At 30.3% G+C, this 24,436-nt stretch overlaps 1 protein-coding gene across 1 annotated transcript; it reads right to left on the reverse strand.

Annotated features, from left to right (window-relative positions):
* Positions 1-5,744: 5,744 nt before the first annotated feature.
* On the reverse strand, positions 5,745-23,590 carry LOC109810798 (ABC transporter B family member 2). The gene is made up of 12 exons (XM_020374356.3): positions 23,199-23,590; positions 21,974-22,028; positions 21,691-21,866; positions 13,079-13,279; positions 12,082-12,341; positions 10,615-11,155; positions 9,662-10,041; positions 8,775-9,187; positions 8,220-8,461; positions 7,896-8,143; positions 7,323-7,735; positions 5,745-6,500 (listed from the first exon to the last, which is right to left on the reverse strand). Exons 1-12 carry the CDS (start codon positions 23,445-23,447, stop codon positions 5,953-5,955), a joined length of 3,726 nt encoding a protein of 1,241 aa, XP_020229945.1. The 5' UTR covers positions 23,448-23,590; the 3' UTR covers positions 5,745-5,952.
* Between the last annotated feature and the right edge of the window lie 846 nt (positions 23,591-24,436).

A 24,436-nucleotide genomic window follows, 5' to 3' on the forward strand; every position in this document is an offset into this window, starting at 1 on the left:
TAATATATTTTTCCTTGTTAATATTTTCTTATTTTTATCCATATATTTTTGGGTCAAATAATTTAGAAATTTATTTTCTTATAATTTTCCTTTTAGGTGTGTAGTATTTTAAAAGGGTACAACTAGTAATGGAATATGTGCTTTATTGGACTTGTTTGACCTATGAGAGAGTGAAAAGCTTGGGAGACTCCAAGTGGATGTCCACTTTAAGTCCACTAGCTCTAATGGTTCATTCAAACTCCAACAAGTCACGTGTTCTACACACTAGTCACATTTTTAGTACCTTGTCATGTGGCATGCTCTCATTAACCCTTTTTTGATCTAAGATAGTGACATTTTTAGGAGGGAAATTCAAATTCAAAAATGTAACTAAAGTTAATTGTCTTGAGTACAAGTTAATCGAACCTTGGATACACTTAACCATGTTTAGCTTAACTTGCACCACAAGATACCAAATTGTATGTATTCATTCTCCCCCTTGTTTGGGCATCCCTTTTGAATGAAATGAGAATTGAATTGTTCAAATTTCTCTTCAAAAGCTTAGCTCTCACTTTAGAGAATTTTTCTCCTTATGAACTTTTATTAAGGATCTCTCCTTGTGGCAAGTTCTTCCATCTCTTGATTATTTTCCTAGGAAGTGGTGCACCATTCTTCTTCCTCTTCCACCATTTTTGGATTGTCTTTCAAGAATTTGAGTCAATGGATAAAGATTGGACCATTAATGGAGCTTGTTAAGAAGAAACCGATTCCATCTTCTTACTAGTTTCATCATCTAGTATGGCATGGTTGATAGTTTGTATGTCTATCCTATATGTTGGCGTGAGGTGGGGGATGCATGTATGTCTTTCCGCAAAAGAATTTTTGTGGTTCTATTTGTTGTTTCAATTTAGATAAGTATGGGTTGTGAAATTAAACCAGTGCAGCAATAGCTTCGCAAAAGCTTTAAAAGGAAAGATGGTTATAGAAGACAATGATTTTCAATTGAGCAATGTTCATCATGCATATGACCTCCTCCCAGTGACACCCTCTACCCTACATACCATAATACATGAAATAAATAAAACTGAATTAAGAAGTTTATCATAATAAAAATCCATTGTGTTCAACATAGGGAGCACCTCATTTTAACAAAACAAAATCAATTAATATCCAAATGAAATCTAATACAATAAAATAACAATTGTCCAAAAACATAACTAAAAGACATACAAATTCTAACTAAGCCTTGATGTCACTTCACAGAGTGTAAACCCAACTACAAGGACTAGGCCTTATTGGCAACATCCTTAACCTCATGATGTAAACCATATACAAGAACATACAATAGGGACAAACATAAACAAAGGGAGTGAGATACATCTCACTCTAGCTCACGACATCGAATATAGTCAATAGCCAAATGCAAACAATAATAAATTAAATATAAATATGGTAACTATAGAACAATGATGCAATAATCCTGAATACAACATGGTATAATCCAATTGATAACGCAACATTAGTTCTCATAACCATCACAAGCTAATAAATGAATTCATTTACATGCACTATACAATGGACACAACTACAATTAATCATGCTTGTGGCACCAGTCAAAATCAATTGTCAATTGTTAACTATTTCCCAAAGGGTCACTATGCGAAGGTCACAACTCGAAGGCATTGTCAACTGTTGCCCAAAGGCACTATCACTATTGCTTGAAGGCGAATTCTCAATTATGCGTATGATGCATGTCAAACAAGACTCAATGCATTATCATATTATCATATTATAACAATACGCATCACCAATGTATGTCAATTTACTTGTCACAATAGTCTCATCAATATAATAATACAACACCTCATTCACTTTATCAAGATATCAATGTACATGCTCAAACAATTTATCATTTCACGATTTTCCATACACATTTCATTTATAACATCCAATTCTCAGAACTTCACAATTTCATATTCAATCATATCCATCAATTAGAACAAGACTTATTCCTTGGACAAGATAACCAACACACACACAACACATTGTATCACACAAGAGTCACATGTTCACAGTTCAAACACACATTTACACAATTTAACTTGATACACCTCAAGTCATTAACAATCAACTCATGTTATAACTTATTCACAATTGTTCTCCTTCATAATTTCTATTTCCTAAATATTGATATAAGTATCTCAAATCATTCATAAGATCAAATACTTAAAGAGTAAAGTTATTCATTATCATTACTCACAAACTACATTTCTATATTTAATCTTCTAAGACATCGTGTTGTCCAAACATCTTATCAAAAGCTATACATATGATATCAAGTTTATCTTAATTTTTTTTAGAAAGATAACACAATTATATACAACTTATATGTTGACCTCAAGAACTATTTTTTCCATTTACTATTTTTAAAAATTACAAAAAATGCATCATTTCAGCCTAAATTTAACAACTTGGCATTTTCTCACTAATTTAAGCATAACTCAAGTTCTAAACCTCCTTAACCTCCTTTTTAAGTTATTTGAATGGAATTTGAAAGTTAACATCTAGGGATACAAATTTCATGAAGATTACAAAACCTAATTTGTCCATTTAAGTATACTTGAAAGGCTTATAACGTACACATGTTACATTTTGTACACAAAATATGAGGTTCATCTTTTAACTCACATAACTCGATCATTATTTAACATTTTTATGTGATTCTTAAGTCTAAACTATAGCCCCGAATATCTACTTTCTAATCCAACAATTGAAACTCAGTTTTATTAATCACATACACAAAAATCACATAAATATCACGGTATGTTCATACTAGAATCTTATTTACGTCCTTAAGAGTAAAGTATAGTTGAATGGCCAACTAAATAGTTTATGTAGTAGACACTCCCTTTCCCCCTTCCTCCTTTTTTTTCATATTGTATTTACGTACTGATGTTGACATACATTTCTACTCACTTTTTTTTTCACATATTTGACTATGTTATGTATATGGGTTGTAAGGCAAAATGTTGATATTCTAATTGTATTACAATATCTATATGATGCTTGCATATTCTTAGGACTTGTTTCTTGTGTGAATCTTAAATTTAAGTGGCGAGTGTTTGTTGAGATCTAGTCTTTTGAGAAAATGAAAAAATAACTTGTATATTTTTAAAAATAAATTTAATATTTTATGTGACACCCTTTTACCTCAAAGAATAATGAAAAAAATTATAAATAAAAGTAATTAAAATTAAAAGCATTATAAAATACTTTAACTTTAACTTATAGTTAAAAGGGTTCACATAACTTAAAAAAAAAAACTTTAGTCAAAACATAACATAGTTCAAAAAGAGGCACAAATTACCTAATCACATAAATTCAACAGAAAGCCAATAAAACCATAAAATATAGCTAACTCTAACTACAAATGCAAAAACATAAATTATTTGCCCAAATATCACACTATCATAGCAAAATCCAAAATAATAGAGGGAACTCTCCATCAAATTCCTCTTCATGTACCTTATCTAATCCTACAAGTGGTGAGTAGCCCACACACACACAACATATATATATATATAAAGAGAGAGAGAGAGAGAGAGAGAGAGAATACATCTCATCTATTCACAAAACTTAAAAAAAAAAAACTTTAGTCAAAACATAAATAAAACTCAACATAGTTAAAAAGGAGACACAAATTACCTACTCACATAAACTCAACAGAAAGCCAATAACACCATAAAATAAAGCTAACTCTAATTACAAATGCAAAAACATAAATTATTTGCCCAAATATCACACTATCATAGAAAAATCCAAAATAATGAGGGAACTCTCCATCAAATTCCTCTTCATGTACCTTATCTAATCCTACAAGTGGTGAGTAGCCCACACACACACAACAACAACATAGAGAGAGAGAGATACACACACACACGCACCACACACACTTATTTCCATCTTTGTCATGTAATACAATACCTAATTTAGTACAACAATCCCTTTACATTCTCATCCATCATCAATGACAACCATTTATCTCAATCATAAAATAAGACTCATGCAAATGCATGTACTTGACTTATATGCATCTAACACCAATCTCCTCCTCCTCATCTACTCAACAGGCAACCTAAAAGCCATGGAATGAAATCACCACACACTAGGTAAGCCCCCAATCCACTCTTAACAAGGGAATGTCTATCAAGATCTAATCAAAGCATTATAGTCGGCCATAGTTACCTCACACCCACATTAGAGGCTCCCTACCAAAACACTCCCAAGGTCTTGGTAGATGACCTTTAAGACCCTCCTACATAAAATCACACTACCTCGTAATAAAATCATGAATTCATGGACTCAATCAAACAACATCAACACCATAACAAATGCAAAAACTATATGGTGATTCTTGCAAAAGCGCAACCTTGGACCATTCCACAACACACCAAGCCTTACTTGGGTTTCATCATAGTTAGTCACAATTTAAACTTACATGCTCAACAACATCATCATATCTCCTCATTGTACATCATCTCATATACCATGTTATAATCAACATCACACGTCCATCCTTACCACATCAATATCATAACATCATTACAATTCATTCACATTACATTACAACTTATACTTGATTTCACACACCTATAGTTCTTCCTCATATTTTTCTTTTTACATAAGTGTTTATCACAATTGATAACTTTCTTATTATTTTCTTTCAATTCTAACACTAATCACTCTTTACAAGCTTCTCCTTTACTAAATTATCCTTATTTTCAAAGTTAATTATGAAAAATGCATGGCCCTCGACGAGGTCAAACTCATGTTCAGTGTGGAGAGATCATGTTTACACCCAGAGTGGTAGTGCTCACGTTTGGCATGAAGAGGTTAGGGACCTATCTGCCTAATTTGCGCTCAATGTTACATTTTATATCAAAATTAAACATTTTGTACATAGTTGTTACATTGTAATGCAACAATAGTACATTGTTAAAATTTTCTTTGTAAACAAAGTTGTAGTATCTCCCCCCCCTCTCTCTTTCTCTTTCTTTCTTTCTCTCTCTCTCACTCTCTCTCTCTCTCTCTCTCTCTCTCTCTCTCTCTCTCTATATATATATATATATATATATATATATATATATATATATATATATATATATATATATATATAATCTGATAAGGAAGTATGACTTCTTTTTACCAAGTTCGTCCATATAAGAATATAGTATTACCTTCATTGCGACATCATGTCTAAAGCAAGGGATGAATCTGGTTCTTGATTAAAGAATACAAATATCGAACCACTTAAACTAACTATCTTGACTCAACTTTTCTTTTAGTTGAAAAGCTATTTTTATTTTAAAGTTAAAAATAAGAGCTTAAAAAATAGTTCATCGTTTAGTAAGTTTTTAGTAAGTCTTTTAGCTAAAACCACCTTTTAGATGAAAATTGTTTGGTAAAAAATAACTAAAAAGTTGATTTTGTTTGAAAATATTTATACCATCTAAGTACATTTATGAAAATAAAAAAAAAATATTAGTAAAATTATTTTAATTTACAGAAAACTATTTTGAAATACTAAAATTTCACAATTGTAAAACGGATAAATAAAAGTGTAACTAAACCTGATTATTTAAAGCCATTTTATATTTTTACCATAGTTACCAATATGTGCGATATTTTTCTGTCCAAACAGTATCCCCAAATCCACGTCATCATTCTCTGTAAGAGTGACTATAATAACAAATAAATAAAAGAACTTATAAAATAAAAATGGGTGAATAACATTTATGGGCATCCAGGTGGATGAATAAATGTGTTCTAGTCTCTTCTTTTTATTGGGGCGTTATCAACTAATATTATGTACTTTCTCTTTTGCTTTGTTTAAAAATAATAATAAAAACATAAAAAAGGGTAAATGTTCAAATTGATTCAAGATAAAATAATTCGTTGTTATTTTTGGTTATGTCATTCATTATGTTGTTGTTGTTGAAGGTTGACTAATTTGTAGTATGCTCCCGCTGTGTTCTCCACAAGTCTTGAATGAGTCCCTCGCTCAATTATCTTTCCATCCTCTAAAACTGCTATTTGGTCAGCATTTCTTATTGTGGATAGCCTGTGTGCCACTATAATTGTTGTTCTGTTCTGCATCAATTTATCTAGAGCTTGTTGCACCACACGCTCCGAATCCAAATCCAGTGCACTAGTGGCTTCATCTAGCAGCAAAATTTCAGGGTTTTTCAAAATAGCCCTGGCAATAGCTACCCTTTGTTTCTGGCCACCAGAAAGTTGAACCCCTCTCTCACCTACTTTGGTGGAGTAGCCCTCAGGAAGAGCACTGATAAAGTTATGAGCATTGGCAAGTTTAGCAGCTTCAATCACTTCTGATTCCGAGCCTCCTTCCTTTCCATAAAGAATGTTTTCATAAATTGATGTTGAAAAAAGAGTAGGTTCTTGTTGCACTAGACCAATATGTTTCCTAAGGGATTTCAAATTGAGTTTCTTGATGTCTTTTCCTGCAAGAATTTGATCAGTCAGTGTTAGAAGAATGTTTTCACATTTATGATAAATTGAAATTGAGATTACATTGTTACACATGTAGAGCATTTTTAATGATTGTCTCGTGCATGCCAATGTGTCTGTTATGAGGGCACGTTTAATTTGCTAAAATATGATTGTCTTGTGCATGCCAATATGTGTTTGTTATGAGGGCACTTTAATTTGCTAAAATTTCTGGTATTGTTCTAGACAAAAATAATTGTTACACATTTGATTTATACAGGATTACGGAGTTTATATTATAAAAAAAGGAAGAAAGACATGACAAAATCTTATTTTTTGTAACTCAAGAAACTTTAGGATAATCTTTTGTCCAAAGTCCAGAAATACTTACTAATGTACCATGTTACTGTACTTATATCATCTCAACTCTTATCCATTATCACTTAATACTACTACTGTTATTATCTACTATCGCCGTTGCAGCTACTCCACCGTTACCTTGTTTTTATCATTGTCGCTGTTGACATCACTATTATTATTACTACCAACATTATTATTATTATAGTTATTATAATTTTTACTACCATTATTTTTATTAAAATTATACAAATAATTTATTATGATAATTAATTTAAAAGGTATTATAATAAATTTAATATTATTTTGTTTGTCTGGACTATTATTTTGTTTGTCTTTATAAAAACAAAGTTATTTTGTAACTTGAGCATTTGTCCAACTTTGCATTTTACTTAGTGAATAAGTTATCTTATATTTCTATGTGTTTTGTACTGCTAATAGAATGAGTGGTTAGAGAATAAGCTGTTCAAACATCTTACCATCAATCATCACCTTCCCAGATGTTGGGTCATAAAATCTGAGTATAAGGGAGATAATTGAGCTTTTACCACAACCACTATGTCCCACTAAGGCAATATTCTTTCCTGCGGGCACTGTAAGATTGAAATCATTAAAAATAACCACATGTGGCCTTGAAGGGTAGCTGAAATGGATTCTTTTTAGCTCAATTGTCCCTTCCACTGTCTTTAGCTCTTCTCCAACATCACCCAATATTTCTGTCTTTCTATCCATCAATTCGAAAATTGATGCAACCATTTGATTTCCTTTCAAAAGGTCAGGTGCCAGTGCCAAAGTCTCCCCCATAGCTAATGCTGTTATGATTAAAACCATAAATGACTTCATAATTGATTTGAAGCCAGAAAGCTCCTTTTTCATCAACACAGATCCATACCTACAAAGGGTGCACAAGTCTCACTCTCAATAACAAAAGCAATCACGTAGACTTGTAATTTATTAATCTAATTCTGTGTGTTGAAGTTTGTTTACTTTTTTGGTCCCTAGCATTGGGTAAGACAGATATACTTTTAAACCAAACAGAAGCAAGAGCATACCACAAGGCAAGGCCATAAGATGAGAAAATAAAGAACTGGGAAATGCCATAGAATATGCCAGCAATTTGGCCACGATTGAATGAACGCTTTGAAGGCTCCACAAGCTCATTGGCATAAAGGTCAAGGACCTTTTGTTCAGCACAAAATGCAGCCACAGTGCGGATATTACTCACAGCCTCCCCAGCCAACATGTTGGCTTTAAGATATGCTTTGCTAAGGTTGCCACCAAATCCTCCCATGAATAGTTTCTGAAATGTTGGCACCAAGTTGTTAAAAATAAAATGTACTAGTTGGGTAATGTTGAAATATGGAGCAAGAGGAAACCTCGCTAAGGTGACCACTAATGATCAAAGGGTATGTGGCCAATACAACAAGCGTGATCCTCCAATTCAACATGAAGGCAATAATGAATGAAGTAACAACCAGACCAACATTTTGCAGAAGAATGGTTGAACGATCAACAACAACAGTTCTTAAGAATGTTGCATCAGTCTCTAAACGTGACGAAAGCATAGAACTTGTGTTGTTTAATTCATCAAACCAGCCAATTTCACTCTTCAAAATAGCTGCACCCATGTGAACAGGGAAGTTAGTGAAAGAAAGATCATCAAGTCATGACTTATAATAGCTATATAATTATTTAGCCAAGTATATTTTAGAATTAGTAGAAAAATTTGTGAACACTTAAAAATGCAGATACTCATCTTTAAAACAAAATAATTTTATTTTGATACACTATCAGTGTAACAGTTACAAATCACTCTTGATATGACTTTCAGCAAACATTATTATTTCAATATGAAAATTAAAAGGAAGAATTTCTTAGAAATAGAAGCACACAAGTGGAATGACAAGTCATAATTGGTTGATCAAAATTACCAGAAAACATTTTTTCTCTCACACGAAGGGTAAGTCGTTCCCCCATGATTCCAAAGGAAAGATGTTCAATGGCATGGGCAATGACAGTTAAAACTGCAGCCGCACAGAAGAGGAGAGAAATTTTTTTCACTTCATGGCGTGTTGTATCCCAGTCCATGTAATAAGATACGAGAGCTTGAGAGATTCCAAGAGCAAAAAGTGGCATTTGTGCTCCAGCAACAAATGCACACAAGGTTCCAAAAACACCATAAAACCAGTCAGGACCAATCATGGAATATAGTTTTCTATTTGAGACACGCCTTGAACTTCCAACACTTTCTTCTCCATCAGCAAAAGCCCGGTTAATAGATTCTTTATCAGAACGAAAACTACCACGAAAGCTTGTTCCACGTGATGATGACTCTCCTAGGCGCCTAATGTTCCAATCAAAATAAACATATAAACATAAGTATGATGTTAATGATATGTTATCCTAGTATCCATAAAAAGGTGACGAGAAATGCTAATAACACACTCTTTAAAACACTTTTTCTAATTGGTTAAAATTTATTGGAAAACACAAATTTTGGTGGGTCCCACACCCTCTTTAATGACTCTATCTTAATTTTGTAGTTTTCAATAAATTCTAACCGATAAGAGTGGATGTGCTAAGAAAAATATATTAAAGAGTGTGTTGCTAACACTCCTCAACAGGTAATAGAAAGGATTATAGATGAACTATCTCATTCAATTTTCTATTTCAATTACAGCAAGAAGCTTTTCAGTATCATAATCAAAGGGAATCACAAGACTAAGCTCAAAAGTTAGACAAAGACCAAACTTTGTGACAACTATAAAAAAAGATAAGATTATTCTCTATTCTGTTAATTTCAATTTAGGTTGAGTACCTTGATGACCCTCCAATGTAAGGATCTACAGAAAGGTGGCCTTGAGAAGAGGTTGTTTGTTGGATTTGAACAAGAGATGCATATACACTATTTGGGTTGGATATGAGTTCCTCATGATTGCCAATTTCGACCACCTTCCCTTTCTCAATAACAACAATCATATCTGCATTCCTAATGGTAGAAAGTCTGTGTGCAACTATCACTGTTGTTCTACCAACCATGACACGATCAAGAGCCTCCTGTACACTTTTCTCGGACTCTGCATCCAAAGCACTAGTTGCTTCATCTAGTAAAAGGATTGATGGATTCTTAACTATAGCACGAGATATTGCAATCCTTTGTTTTTGTCCCCCTGATAATTGTATCCCTCTCTCACCAACCTGCAAAGGGAATTTAGTATCATCTCCTAAGGAAAAAATCATCCATCAATTTTACTTGAGTTACAAAAACCATTTCTTTGCCCTTGCTTAACAAAGTATGAAATTGACACTCTTTACCGGTTTTCCCCCATATAATATTTATAGTTCCAATGTTTATTTTGTAGCCCTGGAAATACTCTTAAAGAAGTGAAAATTTCCTAGATATAGCTGTTACCGGTAACAGTTTCTTCAAATAGATAACATGCTAACATTTTTACCTTCTCCTATTTGCTATCCACTATGATCAACATATCTTAATTTCCCTAGTTTCATCTTCCTACTAGACAACATTCTTAAAGAGGGAAAATAATTTACTTTATGCAGGGACAAAGAATAAAATTTCCTGGAAACATGGTTGCACATGATTACAACATTTAACAAAGCCTTATTCCACTAGGTGAGCTTGTCTACATGGATCACATGACGCCATTCGGCTCAGTTAAAGACCAAAGATTCATAGATGGTTGCCCATGACTAAGAAAAAACATAGTTGGACCTTTGTTGTATATTAAAATGCTAAAGGTGCATTCTTACCTGAGTATCTAATCCATCAGGAAGATTGTTAATGAAAGTGTAAGCATCAGAAAGCCTCACAGCTTTATTTATTTCTTCCGGAGTGGCATCATCTTTTCCATACAGTATGTTCTCCCTGATGCTTGTAGCAAAAAGTGCAGGTTCTTGGTTAACCAGTCCAATTTGCTGTCTAAGCCATTTGAGATCAAGTTCCCTGATATTGTGCCCATCTATTAGTATTTGGCCAGAAAGTGGTTCATAGAAGCGCTCCATCAATGATATAACTGTGCTCTTTCCAGAACCACTTCCTCCCACAAGGGCTAAAATTTTCCCTGAAGGAATCTCAAGACAAAAATTGTTGAAGATAATCACATCAGGACGAGATGGATAACTAAAACTGACATCCATAAATTTGATGTGACCTTCTAATTTGCTTAATTTTTGACCATTTTCTGGGGTGACTTTGCTCACTGTGTCCCTCTCTATCATCTCAAAAATGGGATAAGCTGCTGCCTTTGCTTTGATAAATGCAGAAATATCTGGTGCTGCCTGCCCAAGTGACCTGAGATGCAAAACATCGTATATCATATAATTTTGAAAATGATCTTTAACCAAGAAAAGCAAGTTAACATAAAACAAAACTAATGAAAAGTTATAGTAGGATATTCGTTAGCTTGCTTATGCTATAACTAATGCATTAAACAATGTCCATTAAGTATTGGTGAATTTACATTTTGCAAGGTAAATATCGTGCATTTTCCCAAAGAAGGACCATAGTGAAATTAAGAAGCATGATTCTATCAGTACTTCATGTAATTTGGATGAATGTAGTAAGTAGTATAGAGTTAAATATTATCATTGAATTGTAGCGCATCAACCTAACCGAACCATCAGTTGCAATGAAATTATTTATATATGCTCATTGCTTTCAGATTCATGTAAGTCTAATTCACCAAAAGTCGTTGGATCAAGTAATTCGACATTTCTGTTACTTGACTAAACACCGGAATCCATCTTGGACACATCAAATCATGATTAGAAGTACCACTTTATCATTATAGGAATGGATTAATAGAAAGGAGTTATATCTCATTATCAAACCAAAAAATATAAGTCTATAATATAGATTTTTGATGTTCTTATTTGGCATTAGCTTCCATCGTGTTCATTATTTTAATATCTTCTAGTTCTCCTTACCTCCCTCGAAACAAGTATAGTTGCAAACTCTTTTCAGCTTAAGCCTTGGCTTCTATACCATTTATGCAATAAAAAAAAATAATGTGGCTTTTAAGTATGGTTGAGTAAACTAATTATTTTTATCAAGTACTAGAATGCGCACATTATATGACATATTTGGTTGTACCGACAAACAAAATAGATGCCAATGTAATTAAAACACCATATTTGACACTACCGATATAGAATGTCTAGTGATAAGTTGCAGTGTCACAATGCATATATAACAAAAGGTGAGAAAGGCTTGCTTACAGGCCAGAGATGACTACATTGAGCATGGTAGTGAAAGCATCGCCACCATTGGCAATATTCTTATGAACAACAATACTAGTGAACCAAACAAGAAGTGCCCATGATAGGAAAAGCACACAATGCATAAAGCCTAGTCCCAGACCCTTTGCTAAACCTGCTTTTCGACCATTTTTATATGTTTTCAACAGAGCCGCTTTGTATGATATCACTGCTCTTTCTTCTCCTGCAAATGCTTGTACTGTTCTCACATTGCCTATCACCTTAAATCCACAAAGAATATATATGGTCATCGACTCACTGTACATCTAATATAAACATTCAATGATAATACCTACTATACTACCTGCAAATGGTTCTTGTAAAAATAATGTAACGTGGGTTAAAATATACACTTTTTCCTTATAATAATTGTCCTCATTTTAAAAATTTAAGTTTATACCACAAATTTTTTTTAGTCCTTATGATATTCAATTATATATGCTTTTAATACCTGAACAAATCTTTTACTAATTTTAATCTATGAACTTTTGCTGATTTTTATTTATACTCCTTGAGCTGTATTTTTCTATTAACATTTTAGTCTTTAATGTCAACATTTTTTATTTATGAGAAAAAAATTTAAAAACTAAAACTAAATAAAATATGTTAAAGAACTAAAAATAAAATTTTAAAAAGTTCACGACTAAAAACATATTTAATAAATAAAAATCATGATATTTGCAATATGGAACAAAATTTAATTTTTATACATGTATTGAGATAAAAACTTATTATTTTCTTGTAAGAACTAAAATTTAAAACAAAAATAATTGTATACTCCAATAACCTTTAACCTATAAAGTTTAATATGTTTATTAGTTACTAGCACCATGAATTTTGACTATAGTTCATCACAAAAGGTTATTAATTTTAAAAGTTTTTAAAATGGTTTCTATTACTTGGAAGATCAAATACTCAATTTTGTCATTTGGGAGGTATAAAACATAATGTTACTTACCTCTTCAGCAATTTCACCTGCCCTCACATACGCTGTTCGAACTTTTCCAATAAGACCAATTGTCACGTATGCGTAAAGGCCTCCAGCCAGGGCAATTAAGGGTACAATGGCAAGTGTCACTAAACTGATTTGCCACACTCTCACAAAACCAACGGTAAAGCCCACAATAAATCGGCTTATGTAGTGCATGAAGTTCCCAACCTGTATTTACACACATCTATTGTAAGTTTATGCTAAGCTATAAAAGTAGTGAAATGAAAAAGTAACATTATGTTATGATTGGTATACAAATTTTTGAAGTATAAAATAAAGTGATTAAAAAAAATGGATGATTTAAGTTCAACTAACAATTGTGCATTCTCTTTCCCGATGATTTTTTTTTTCTTGTTAAATGGATGATTTACGTAACACCATAAGAGGTAGAATCCTCCATGTGTGATATGCTAGTAAGCTCATCATATGCATTGTCTATGGGAACTCATGCATCATAACATGAAAAGAGATGTTCTTTGTGATATGCTAGCATGTTTTGAGAGACTTTAACATGAGCATTGTTAAGATTTTTCTTTATCCATTATCACCTTCCATATATCTTTTTTTTTATTTTTTTTAAATAAAATAAATTCTGATATTTTAAAAGAAATTATCGAATTTACAACTACCTTTATATATCATAATATAAATTATTTATTAAAAATCTAAAATATAATTTATGTATTTAAAAAATAAAATTATAAAAGGGTTAAGTTAGATCAACTTTTGCTATAAAATTAGAGAATCCAACCTAATTAAATATAATCAGTTTGGATTGAGTCAAGTGTGTAAACTTTATTTTAGTCAAGTAACCTAACTTAACTTTATTTGAGTTGGTTAGATTGGATAATTGGGTTGATTTATTTAAATATTAGGTTTAAATTCACTTTTGCATTTATAATTTTGTGATTGTGCAACTTTGACGTATAAAGATATTTATTAAAAATTTAGCTCCTTTAAATAAAAAATGCTAATGTACCTGTGAATGACATTGCCTAGTAGTTATTTAGTCATGTTGACTACCATGTAAAGAATAATATTATTTTTTAATACATATATGTTATGTTTCTTTTTTATTAATTTCAATTAAAATTTATAATGTATTAAAATATTTTTTCAAAATTTTTAATATTTTTAGTTTTTTATATGTCCAACTAATTGTCTATAACATCATTCACAAGCACGTTAGCATTTTCTATTTTATTTTTTTATAACATGTTACTAGGAGGACTAACATTACTTAATGTTGAAAACTATCAAGACCAAATTTACAATAAAATTTTTTGGAGGATCAAAATTGCACATTCATTAAACTATAGGGATCAAAAGTGAATTTAAGCTAACATATTAATATACCTAAGTTTTTAAAATATATTAAAAAATCATAAAAATAAATTGCATAAATTTTCAAGTTTTAATACATATCCCAAAAAAATACTAGAAAAAATACAAATGACATAACACATGTCGCAAAAGACCCCAAACAATACTAATAAGAAAAATATAATAATGTCTCAAACAACACTAACAATTATTTGAAAGATAAAACTTAGAATAATATCATAGGTAGTGTTGTTACTCTTCTTTAATCATAATTATAATTTTACTCTTGTAATAAACGTTGACATTTAATAAAATTATTTATTATAAATCATTTTTATTATGCATATGAGAAGGGGTTATTAGGATTTAGGGTTGGATTAAGTTGAAATTAACTCATGACTTACATAAATATAATTAGCTTGGGTTGAATTTATAACTATATATATCACAATCCATTTACACTCTTAATTAAAAATCATTTATTATAAATTTAATAATAATATTATTTATATATTTAAAATATTTAATTTCAATTATATGTTAAAATATTAGTTTTATATCAAACATATTCCTAACATTTGAAAAGAATCTTATATGATGAACGGTATCAACTATCAACCAACTATAATTATCACACTACACGTTTTGATTGTGTGATACACGTAGGTTCGTATTAGAGCATCTGTAATGGGAGTTACTTATAAACAATCCTCATTGGAGATGCTCTTAAGTATGAAACCAAGAATGAATGTTAGGTGAAAAAATATTTAATAAAAAGAAAAAATAATAATGACTAACTTTAACTACTAATATTTAAAAAAAATAAAAATTAATCGAATAAAAAATAAAATATCTTTGTCTCACAATAATTGTAGATTTAACATTTAAAAAATATTTTAAAATAAATTATTTTCTCACTTTTAAATATAATATTAATTAACTATTTTCTAATTTTTCATTTCGTAAAATATTCAACTATAATTTAAAAATAATATATTTATTAATAGAGTGAATTATTTTAATAAAATTATATAAAAATATATATTTATTAATTATAATTTTTACAAAACATAACATAATTATTTATGTTTTTAAACATATATTTCTTTACTCTCTTTTCTTTTTCAATTTTTCTTTTACTTTCCTCTTCTACTAAACAACTAAATAATTATCTCATTTTCTACTTATTTTTCACATCTTCTCACTTTCTTCTTTTTCACTTTCTTTCTTTTCTTTCTTTAAAAAATCAAAGTCAAAGAAAGCATTAGTGCACTATACCCCACAATACAGGCAAACCTGCGTCGTATTTATGAGCATATATTAAGATGGGGTGATGTATTTTATCTATCTGCAAATATTAATTAGCTTTTGTGTTGTGTCTTATAAGGCGGTTTCTCCCGTTGATCTATTCCTAGTCCCGTTCGTCTTCAGTTATTTGCTTTCTCATAATCACATTCATATGAAAACAACCAAATGTCAAGCAAAATGTCCAATCTCCAAAACAACGTAACTATCACCAACCATAGTATATTAATACTAACCAATTCATTAAATGCATGTTTGCTTTAGATTTAGAAACGTGATTTTTCACTTTCTCTCCATGTTTACAAGCTAATTTACGTAGAAGTTACAATTTTTTACTTCTCACAAACGTAAATTTTTACATTCAAAAACTAAAGCAAACACGCACTAAATCGGTATCATTGGGATTGTCGCAAGAGATATGATAGATGAGGTCAGTGAGAAATCACTTCATTTTCGTGGACTCGATGGTGAGACAAAATATGAAAGAACGAAGTATATATAATTATTGAGAAAAACAAATATAAAATGAAGATGAATAAAGTTTTAGACTATTTGAATTAAAATAATAATAATAATAATAATAATAAGACACGGAAATGACAAAGAAAAATCATATTTGTTCTTCGTTTAAGGAAAAATAGTTAATATATACTTTTGCCTTTAGGTAAAATAAATTAAGTAACTTATACTTTCGTAGCATAAAAGGAAAAAAAAATTACTATTTTATAAATCAAAATTAACTTATATACCTTAATTTTTCATTTTATCTTTTTATTTTCTTTTACCACATGTATTCAATTTAAAAAAAAAATTAATTATAAAAAGTGTCACACTATTTTTAGCGTTTACTTTTGAAAATAGAAACAAAATAAAAATATTTAAGGTGATACTTTTATAATTAAAAAAAAATTATCAAACTAAATTGTAGCTTAATTTTTCAAAACAGATAATTTTATGCGTTAAGAAGTTTGCAAATACTCCAATAATATATAATTAAAAAATTACATCATGTGATTAACATTGCGAAGCGTTAAAATTTAAGACACAAAGAGCTTAATTTATCTTTTTTTTTTTATCAATATAAATTATAACGATGACAACAAGATTTTTACTTAGGATCTTGTACATGTTATCTAAATTCTCATCATTAGACTAAACCTATGGTTAACCAAAAGTTTAACTTTAATATACTAATAATACGCTCATCCTTATATATGACATTTTTCACTTTTTTACTTGTACCTTTTTATAAGCTTCTCCTCTAATTGTTAGTTACATTTGTAACACTACGTTTTCTTAATTATGTATTGGTGACATATGTAATTACTAGTAATGTTATACATTGTTTTTGCCTATGTTGGAGTGGGGGAGTTATAATTGAGATGACTCTAGACTAATTATAAACAAGATAGCTTAAATGTGTGAGAGTGGGTCCGAGGAGGGCTAAAATGTATAATGCAGTTTTTGAAAAGTAAACTTCATAAGTTTATAACTTAAGATTTCAAGAGAGAAGTTTGGGAATAGGTCTCTGGGAACTTTGAGCTGTTGTTCAAGCTTCTAAGTGACTTTAAGGTTGTGATCTCCTTGAAGCTAGAGATTTGGTAAATCTTGAAGCCTAAAAAAGATTGTAGTGTTGAGATTCTTGAGGGTCAAAGTCATGAGAATCTCTGGTGAGAGATGTAAAGGAAGTTTTCATCTACCTTGATTCTTTCTCATATGATTAAGGTAAGAGAAGCTTGATGATAACTTATATACATTGCATAAATGTTGTTGTCGTTGTTTTGTGTTGAATTGATAAATTATTTGTTGAGAATTTGAAGTTGTGCATGTTGGGGTTTTGGGTGTTCATGAAGATGAAGTGGGAAATGTTGTTGTGTTGAATTATAGTTCCATGTGTTGTTTGTTACTGAATTCGTGTTGTCATTAGTGGAAAACGAACCTTTTACGTCACCTCTTTCTCATCGAACTTAAGAAAAATCGACGTAAAAAAGATGTGGTAGTATTTTTGTAATTTTTGTAAACTTTTTTACGTCGAACCTGGTAGGGTCCGACGTAAAATGTACAATCTACGTCGGACAAAAGAGTGCATGGGAGGCACATGCACGCACGCATTCACTCGGATCTCATCACTTTTCTAGATTCTTCTCTGTATAAACTTTCGCCCTCTCCTTTGTTGCTAAATCGTTTTTTCTATCTTCTGTAGAGTGGGGTGAACTCTTCGTTACTCGTTCGCACATTGTTGCAGCTCAAGTATGAATCGCTAACACCTTTTTGCTTCGCATTGCTATTGTGGCTATGTGTTCTATTTGGTCTTTATGTTGTTCTATTTGTTTGGGTTGTTGACTTTTTCTGCTGGGTTGTTCTATCAAGCAGAACGACCCGTTCTGCAAGTAGAATGACCTGTTCTGCTTGCACTCGTTATATTTTTTTTGTTTACAACTTTTTTACGTCGGATCTTGGCAATGTCCGGTGTAAATTTATGTCAGATTTCATAACCGACATAAATTTACGTCTCCCGCTTTAACGTCAGACTTTTTTCTGACGTAAAAACTTAAAATAACCGACGTAAATTACCTCTTTTGTACTAGTGTCTAGTTGTTGAATTAGTAAGATTGTAAGGTTTGGATGTAAGTTTGGAGGATTGTAGATGGTTGAAGAGTGCCAACACCACGGGGATATTGGGCATTCTCGCTACGAAAAATGGTCCACACTAGGCAAGCCTTCATGGTATAAAGGTTGGAAACCCAGAAACCGTGTTTTCACTCAGCAAGTTTAGTCTTGGTTAGTGATCTGGGTTGGTTAATGAAGGCTCACCCAATGAGAATTGCCATAGAGGGTGGTGATCACTAAGTGAGATGGGCTTGCTACATGAGAGAACCCCTAGAGGGCCAGGGTCACTCAATGAACCAAAGCTCACTTAGGGAGGATCCATGAAGGGCTTGGGGCATAATGAGTCTATTCTTGTTTAGCAAGAAGCCATAAAAGTTATGGTTGCTTAGTGAGCTAAAGCCTATTGAGAGAAATTCTAGTTTTCCTATGTCCAAGGTGGACAAGGAAGTGATGTTGTTGTCCCTAAAAGGTTTATGTTAAGCTTGTCTTAGCTTAGAATAAGTGTTGAGTTCCAGATAACCTAAAGGACTAGGAGTAGAAGGCTTCTATCTTAGGTCCTATGATATGTTAGGATCGTAGTTGTTTTGAAAAGTGTTGTATGGTGTGAATGATGATGTTTCTATTTTGAGATGTTGTGGAGGATAATAAAATATGTAGTTACATATGTTTTTATGTTTGTGTGTTGTTTGTCTTGTTATGGGCATGAACTAGTAGTGTTTGTAGTTATATTGGGTGGTGATATGCTATGGTGAGTTGTTTATGCCTTGTGCATGATGTTAAAGGTGAATGTAAAAGAAGGTTGAACCCCTAATTCATGGTGTGATGTATATTTGATGAGTGTTATATAAATGATGATATGATAATTATTAATGATACTTATGTTGATGATATTGATGGTGCATATGTCAATGATGTTGATGGTGATTATGTTGATGTTGATTATGTTATTTATTTATATATGTAAGAATGCATGTATAATGTTGAGTGCCTAGATGTTGGCATGAGCCGGTAGTGGTTGTCATTAATTATTGTATGCTTTATGCATGTTTTAAGGGTGAGTGTAGGGAAGGCTTGAGCCCCTAGCTCACAGTTGTAAGTGGATGTTGAGGAGGTTTGATCCTCTCATCCATGTTGTTTTGAAATGGGCCTTTGGCATTTTAAAAGGGAGTGATGAGTTGCGTTATTTAGTGGATGTTGAGGAGGTTTGATCCTCTCATCCATGTTGTTTTGAAATGGGCCTTTGGCATTTTAAAAGGGAGTGATGAGTTGCGTTATTTTGCTGAGTTGTTCAATGGCAGATTTTAGATGATTAAATGTTTAAGAGCCTAGTGTTTTCGTAGTTCCAAATGGGGACGAGTTTTTTAAAATATGTGTTTCTCTTTTAAACGGTGCTATGAAGATAATATAAAGTGAGTCACTTTATACTAGTTGTTGAATGGTCGTGTCTAGATCCTATGAACTTGGATGTTGAGTTGTCACGTAAGCCAAGGGTGGTCACCTGGGGTTCACCTCGACCTAGTGCTAGAAGGGTGCACTATATCTTGGGGTTAGGTAATGAGTTGATTCCATAAAGGGTTTGATTATTACAAACCAATGTTGTGGTGAGGCTCATCCCAACTGTCCTATCTTGATGGTGATATAAGACCTTTTGAGTCTATGTCAATGATACCTAATTGACTAAGGTTGGTATTGTTTGGTAAGGTTGATTTGAGTAAATCTCTTCTATAGGAGATCTCTATTGCTTGTGTATGACAACACATGGTGCAAGTAGGCACGATGCTGTGATGTATGCAAGTTGTGGCATACGGTGTTGTATGAAGATATGGTTATGCATGAATCTTGGTTGTGAAATTGTTGTTGATTTTGTGAGTATTGAGGCTCATAGATATAAGTTGTGTGATATACTAGTTGTGTATATGATGTTGTTTAGTGTTGTAGTTATGCATGTATCACTATGGTGAGAATTATATTTTAATAATTTTTTAACATCTTATCTTTCTCTATTCATTATTTTTATATCTATTTTTAATTTAAATTTTAATATATTTTAAAAATAACTGATAACCATTAAAATAATATTATATTGTATTATAAATTATTTATCTTAAATCTAAAGTATAATTTATTTTAATGAAAACATAATTTATATATTCTAAAAATTTTATTTACTATAAAAGAAATGTATACAATATATTGTACAAACTCAGTTAAATTTAGAAATAATTATCTCAACCGTTTCAAGCAAGTGATTTAGCAAAATCCTTGGTTATGTATATGTTGGGATGAAAAATTTAAGAAATTTGAAATATTCATATGTGAATTTGATTTAAAATTTTAATTTTTAAAATATTTTCTTTGAATAAATAAATTTAAATTTCTAAATTTTAAATTATTAATTTGGACAAGACAGTTTAAATTTTACCATATAAAAAATTTATTTTTAAAATGTGTTTAAAAATAAAAAATTTAATCTTGAAAATTATAAAAAAATAAAAATAAAAATTGGTTAGTTTTTGAATCTCGAATTAAAAAATTATATTGGTAATTTTTAGGAAAAATATTAATGATGGACAGAATAGAAATAAAGAAAGAGTTAGAGAGATAAGAAGAGATGGAGATAGTCACAGAGATAAGAAAAGATGGAGAGAACCAAGAGTAGAGGGAAGAGAAGAAAGAAAGAAAATGAAAGAGAGAACAGAGGACCACAGAGAGAGAGAGAAAAAAAAACTCAGACAAAATTAAATGAATCAAGGTTGGTATAAGTAGTAAGCAAAATTTATATATCTTAATCTTAATAAAATTATTTAGAGTTTCAATCCTAACCTTAATTATAAATAAATAATTTATATCTCTTAATTTAATAAAATTATTTAAATTTTAAATCTTAATCTTAAATATATATTGAATAAATTATGAAATAGAAATATTCTTTATATATATATATATATATTTAACAGAGAGAGATACTGAGAGAAAATAAATGAGCACATGAAAAACTTTAAAATTTAATATCCTACAATTTGAATAATCAAAATATTTTGATAAATTATTAAATTTTAATATTTGTCAAAGTTCTTATTCAAATAATATATTTTATGATAAAAGATTTTAATTTAAAAAAAGAATGAATTACTATCATTGGGCCCTTTGAAAACATAGTGGGGGTGAAAACTGAAATTGGTCAGCACCCAGAAAAAATATTGACTATGCAGAATATAGCAATAATTTTACCAGAAGTTGTAAATGCAGCACGTTTTGAATGAAGAAACACAACAAAACTGGCAAGCAATATTATAGAAACCATAATTTCTTCAAAATTAAAACGATGAATATATATATACCTTCTCAGACAGTGCATCTTGAACAACGATGATGTTACTAGTAATAGAAGAAATAACCTCTCCAGTTGATGCCTCGGTATCAAAAAGAGTTATATCTTGATTCAACATTGCCCTTAAATATGCCATCCTCATCTTTGCAGCTTGACGTTCCCCAGTATGCATCCAACAAGCCACCTCTATGGTATGGTACCACCCAAATAGTCAATGAATTGACAACATTGTTTCATAAGATTTTTTTTTACCAGAATAAAAAATCCATAAGTCAAGTATAATAAATGCATACCTATCCAAGCTGAAAACAATATTACAATGCTTAGATACACAAAATCCAACGAATACTGCAAAATTGCAAAGAAACAAGGTTAAGATTGAATTTATTTAAAATACACATATACACATATTATAAAAATATTAGATTATCATATAATTATTCATCAATTATTTAATAATCGATTTAAAAGTCTTTATTTCTAACAAATTGAGAAAGCAAAAATAATTTTCTTTTCATTAAATTTTGTACGTATAGGAGAGGAAGAGAGAATTGCTTGGTTGCAATTATGGGGAGCAAAGACCATCACTCCCTTTAATTGTGAACTTTATCATATTAATCTCTCGTGTCTTTATTATAAATTAGAAAGAAATTGTCATTTAAGACAGTTTGTAATTTCTATAAATTATTAATTTTATTTTTCATCTTTTTCTTATTAAAGATTATGAGAATATATTTTTTTTATAATGAAAAGAGAATTTGATAAATATATATCCTCCCTCTTATTATTCAAATTTTTTAATTATCATTTATCAATATTGGTATTAATATACGAGTTTTGATATTGAGTAATATTTTTATTTTTTCCATAAAAAATGAGAATCAATAAATAACACAAGAGAATGTGAATATATACATTTTTGAATGAAAAAATTCTACTTTTAATTCCTTAACCCTTGGTGTAAGGACACTATTTAATAATTTCTAAACCTTAAACGAAAAAAATGATAAAATTGGTATATCAAAATTGTATTTTATAAACTTAATAAAATTAACTAACATAATTATATATTAATAGAGTTAAGATATTTCATGTTTCTATATTTATTTAAAAATCATTAATATTTATTAAATCAACTAATATTATGTCTAATTTTTAAATTTTAAAATCTTAAGTTTGTAAAAATAATTAATTTGTTATTTTTATTATTTAAAAATTTAAGAATAAAATACTCTAAAAAATTATGTACAAAAATAGAAAATTATTTTATATATAAGTATAGAAATATTGTAGGATATATATAAATTGTTCAGTGTGATTTGGTTAACAATATTTTTTGACATAATTACATAGAGAATTTGATATATATATATGGACAGTAACGTGATTTCCGACAAGCTAGTTAACTCACAAATTTTAAAGAGGAAAAGGATGGAAACTGGAAAGGTACCGAATTATGCATGGGAAGTGGACAATACATGAAGCTAGGTCTAACTAAAAAACAAAGGAAACACGAACCTTGGCAACTTTGTGGGAAGCTTCTTGGGGAAAAAGGTAAGCGAAGCCTATGACGTTGATTATCTTTCCGAAGTAGATAAAGAAAACAGGCACAGAAGCACCATGAACGCATGCCCCAACAGATCCAACACCCATCAAAACCCAATCGTAGAAGTCGGCAAAGGAGAAGAGCTTCAGCAAAGGAACCTTCTTTTTCATCTCTTTGGGTTCTGAGCCCGTGACACCGGAAAACGAACCCTGTTCTGACATATTAATTGGCCTCAAAACGAGGGAAGAAACATGCGACGAGTTAACGTTGTAGCAGATTAAGGAAAATAAGGAATGTACTTAAAACGTGAAGATGAAGATGGAGATGAGAGAAAGATAGCAGCAGGAACAGGAGTTAGAGCTAGGTGGGTGGGGGATGAGTCATAAATTTATAACACAGGCTGAAAATGATGGGACAATTATTATGCCGTAAATGTTCAATTGAATTTGGTTATTTATGAGTACCTCATAAATTTTTTTTTCTTTTAACATTAGAAAATTTTTTGACCATGGTTACAAAGATCCAGAAGTAAAATTCTGGGTTATACAAAAGAAAATTTTAGCTTTAAAGAATTTTTTTATGGCCATATGTTGAATAAAATTTTGTTACTATTGAATTTTGGATAATTATTAATTTTTTATTCGATAGTCAAAAAAATGTCATAGTCATCTATTAATTTAGTTAAAAAAAGAAAAAGATTAAAATTAAATATATTTATATACCTAACCTCATTACTAGCTAACTATGTTAAGTATCTTATACCAATAATAATTAAAAGATTTAATAAATATGCATTGATAATGTAAAATAGTTTTATATAATTATCCAATTATAATTTTTCATAATCAGTTTATTGACTCTTATGATAATAATAAGTTATACAAATTAATATTTTTAATTAATTGATTGATTTTTATGCTAAGACACAATCATTAGACTCATGATAAAACAGTTAATAAATAACATAACTTTATTATAAATTGGCATTGTAGTAAAAAATATATATTAGTGACTTTGTTTTTTTAAGTACTAGCTAGTGATATATGCCTATTACAATCCTTCAATCTTTATTATAAGATCCAAAAATTTAAGTCAATTTTATCCTTTTTTTTATAAGATTCAGACTATTATGTTTTAAGCAATTTTTTTTTCCACAATATTTTTAATAAATGTATTTATTGAGTTGGAAAGATAAGAAAATTTATTTAAT

This window comes from Cajanus cajan, chromosome 5 (assembly GCF_000230855.2).
Source record: "Cajanus cajan strain Asha chromosome 5, NIPB_CcT2T_4, whole genome shotgun sequence".
Classification (NCBI taxonomy): domain Eukaryota; kingdom Viridiplantae; phylum Streptophyta; class Magnoliopsida; order Fabales; family Fabaceae; genus Cajanus; species Cajanus cajan.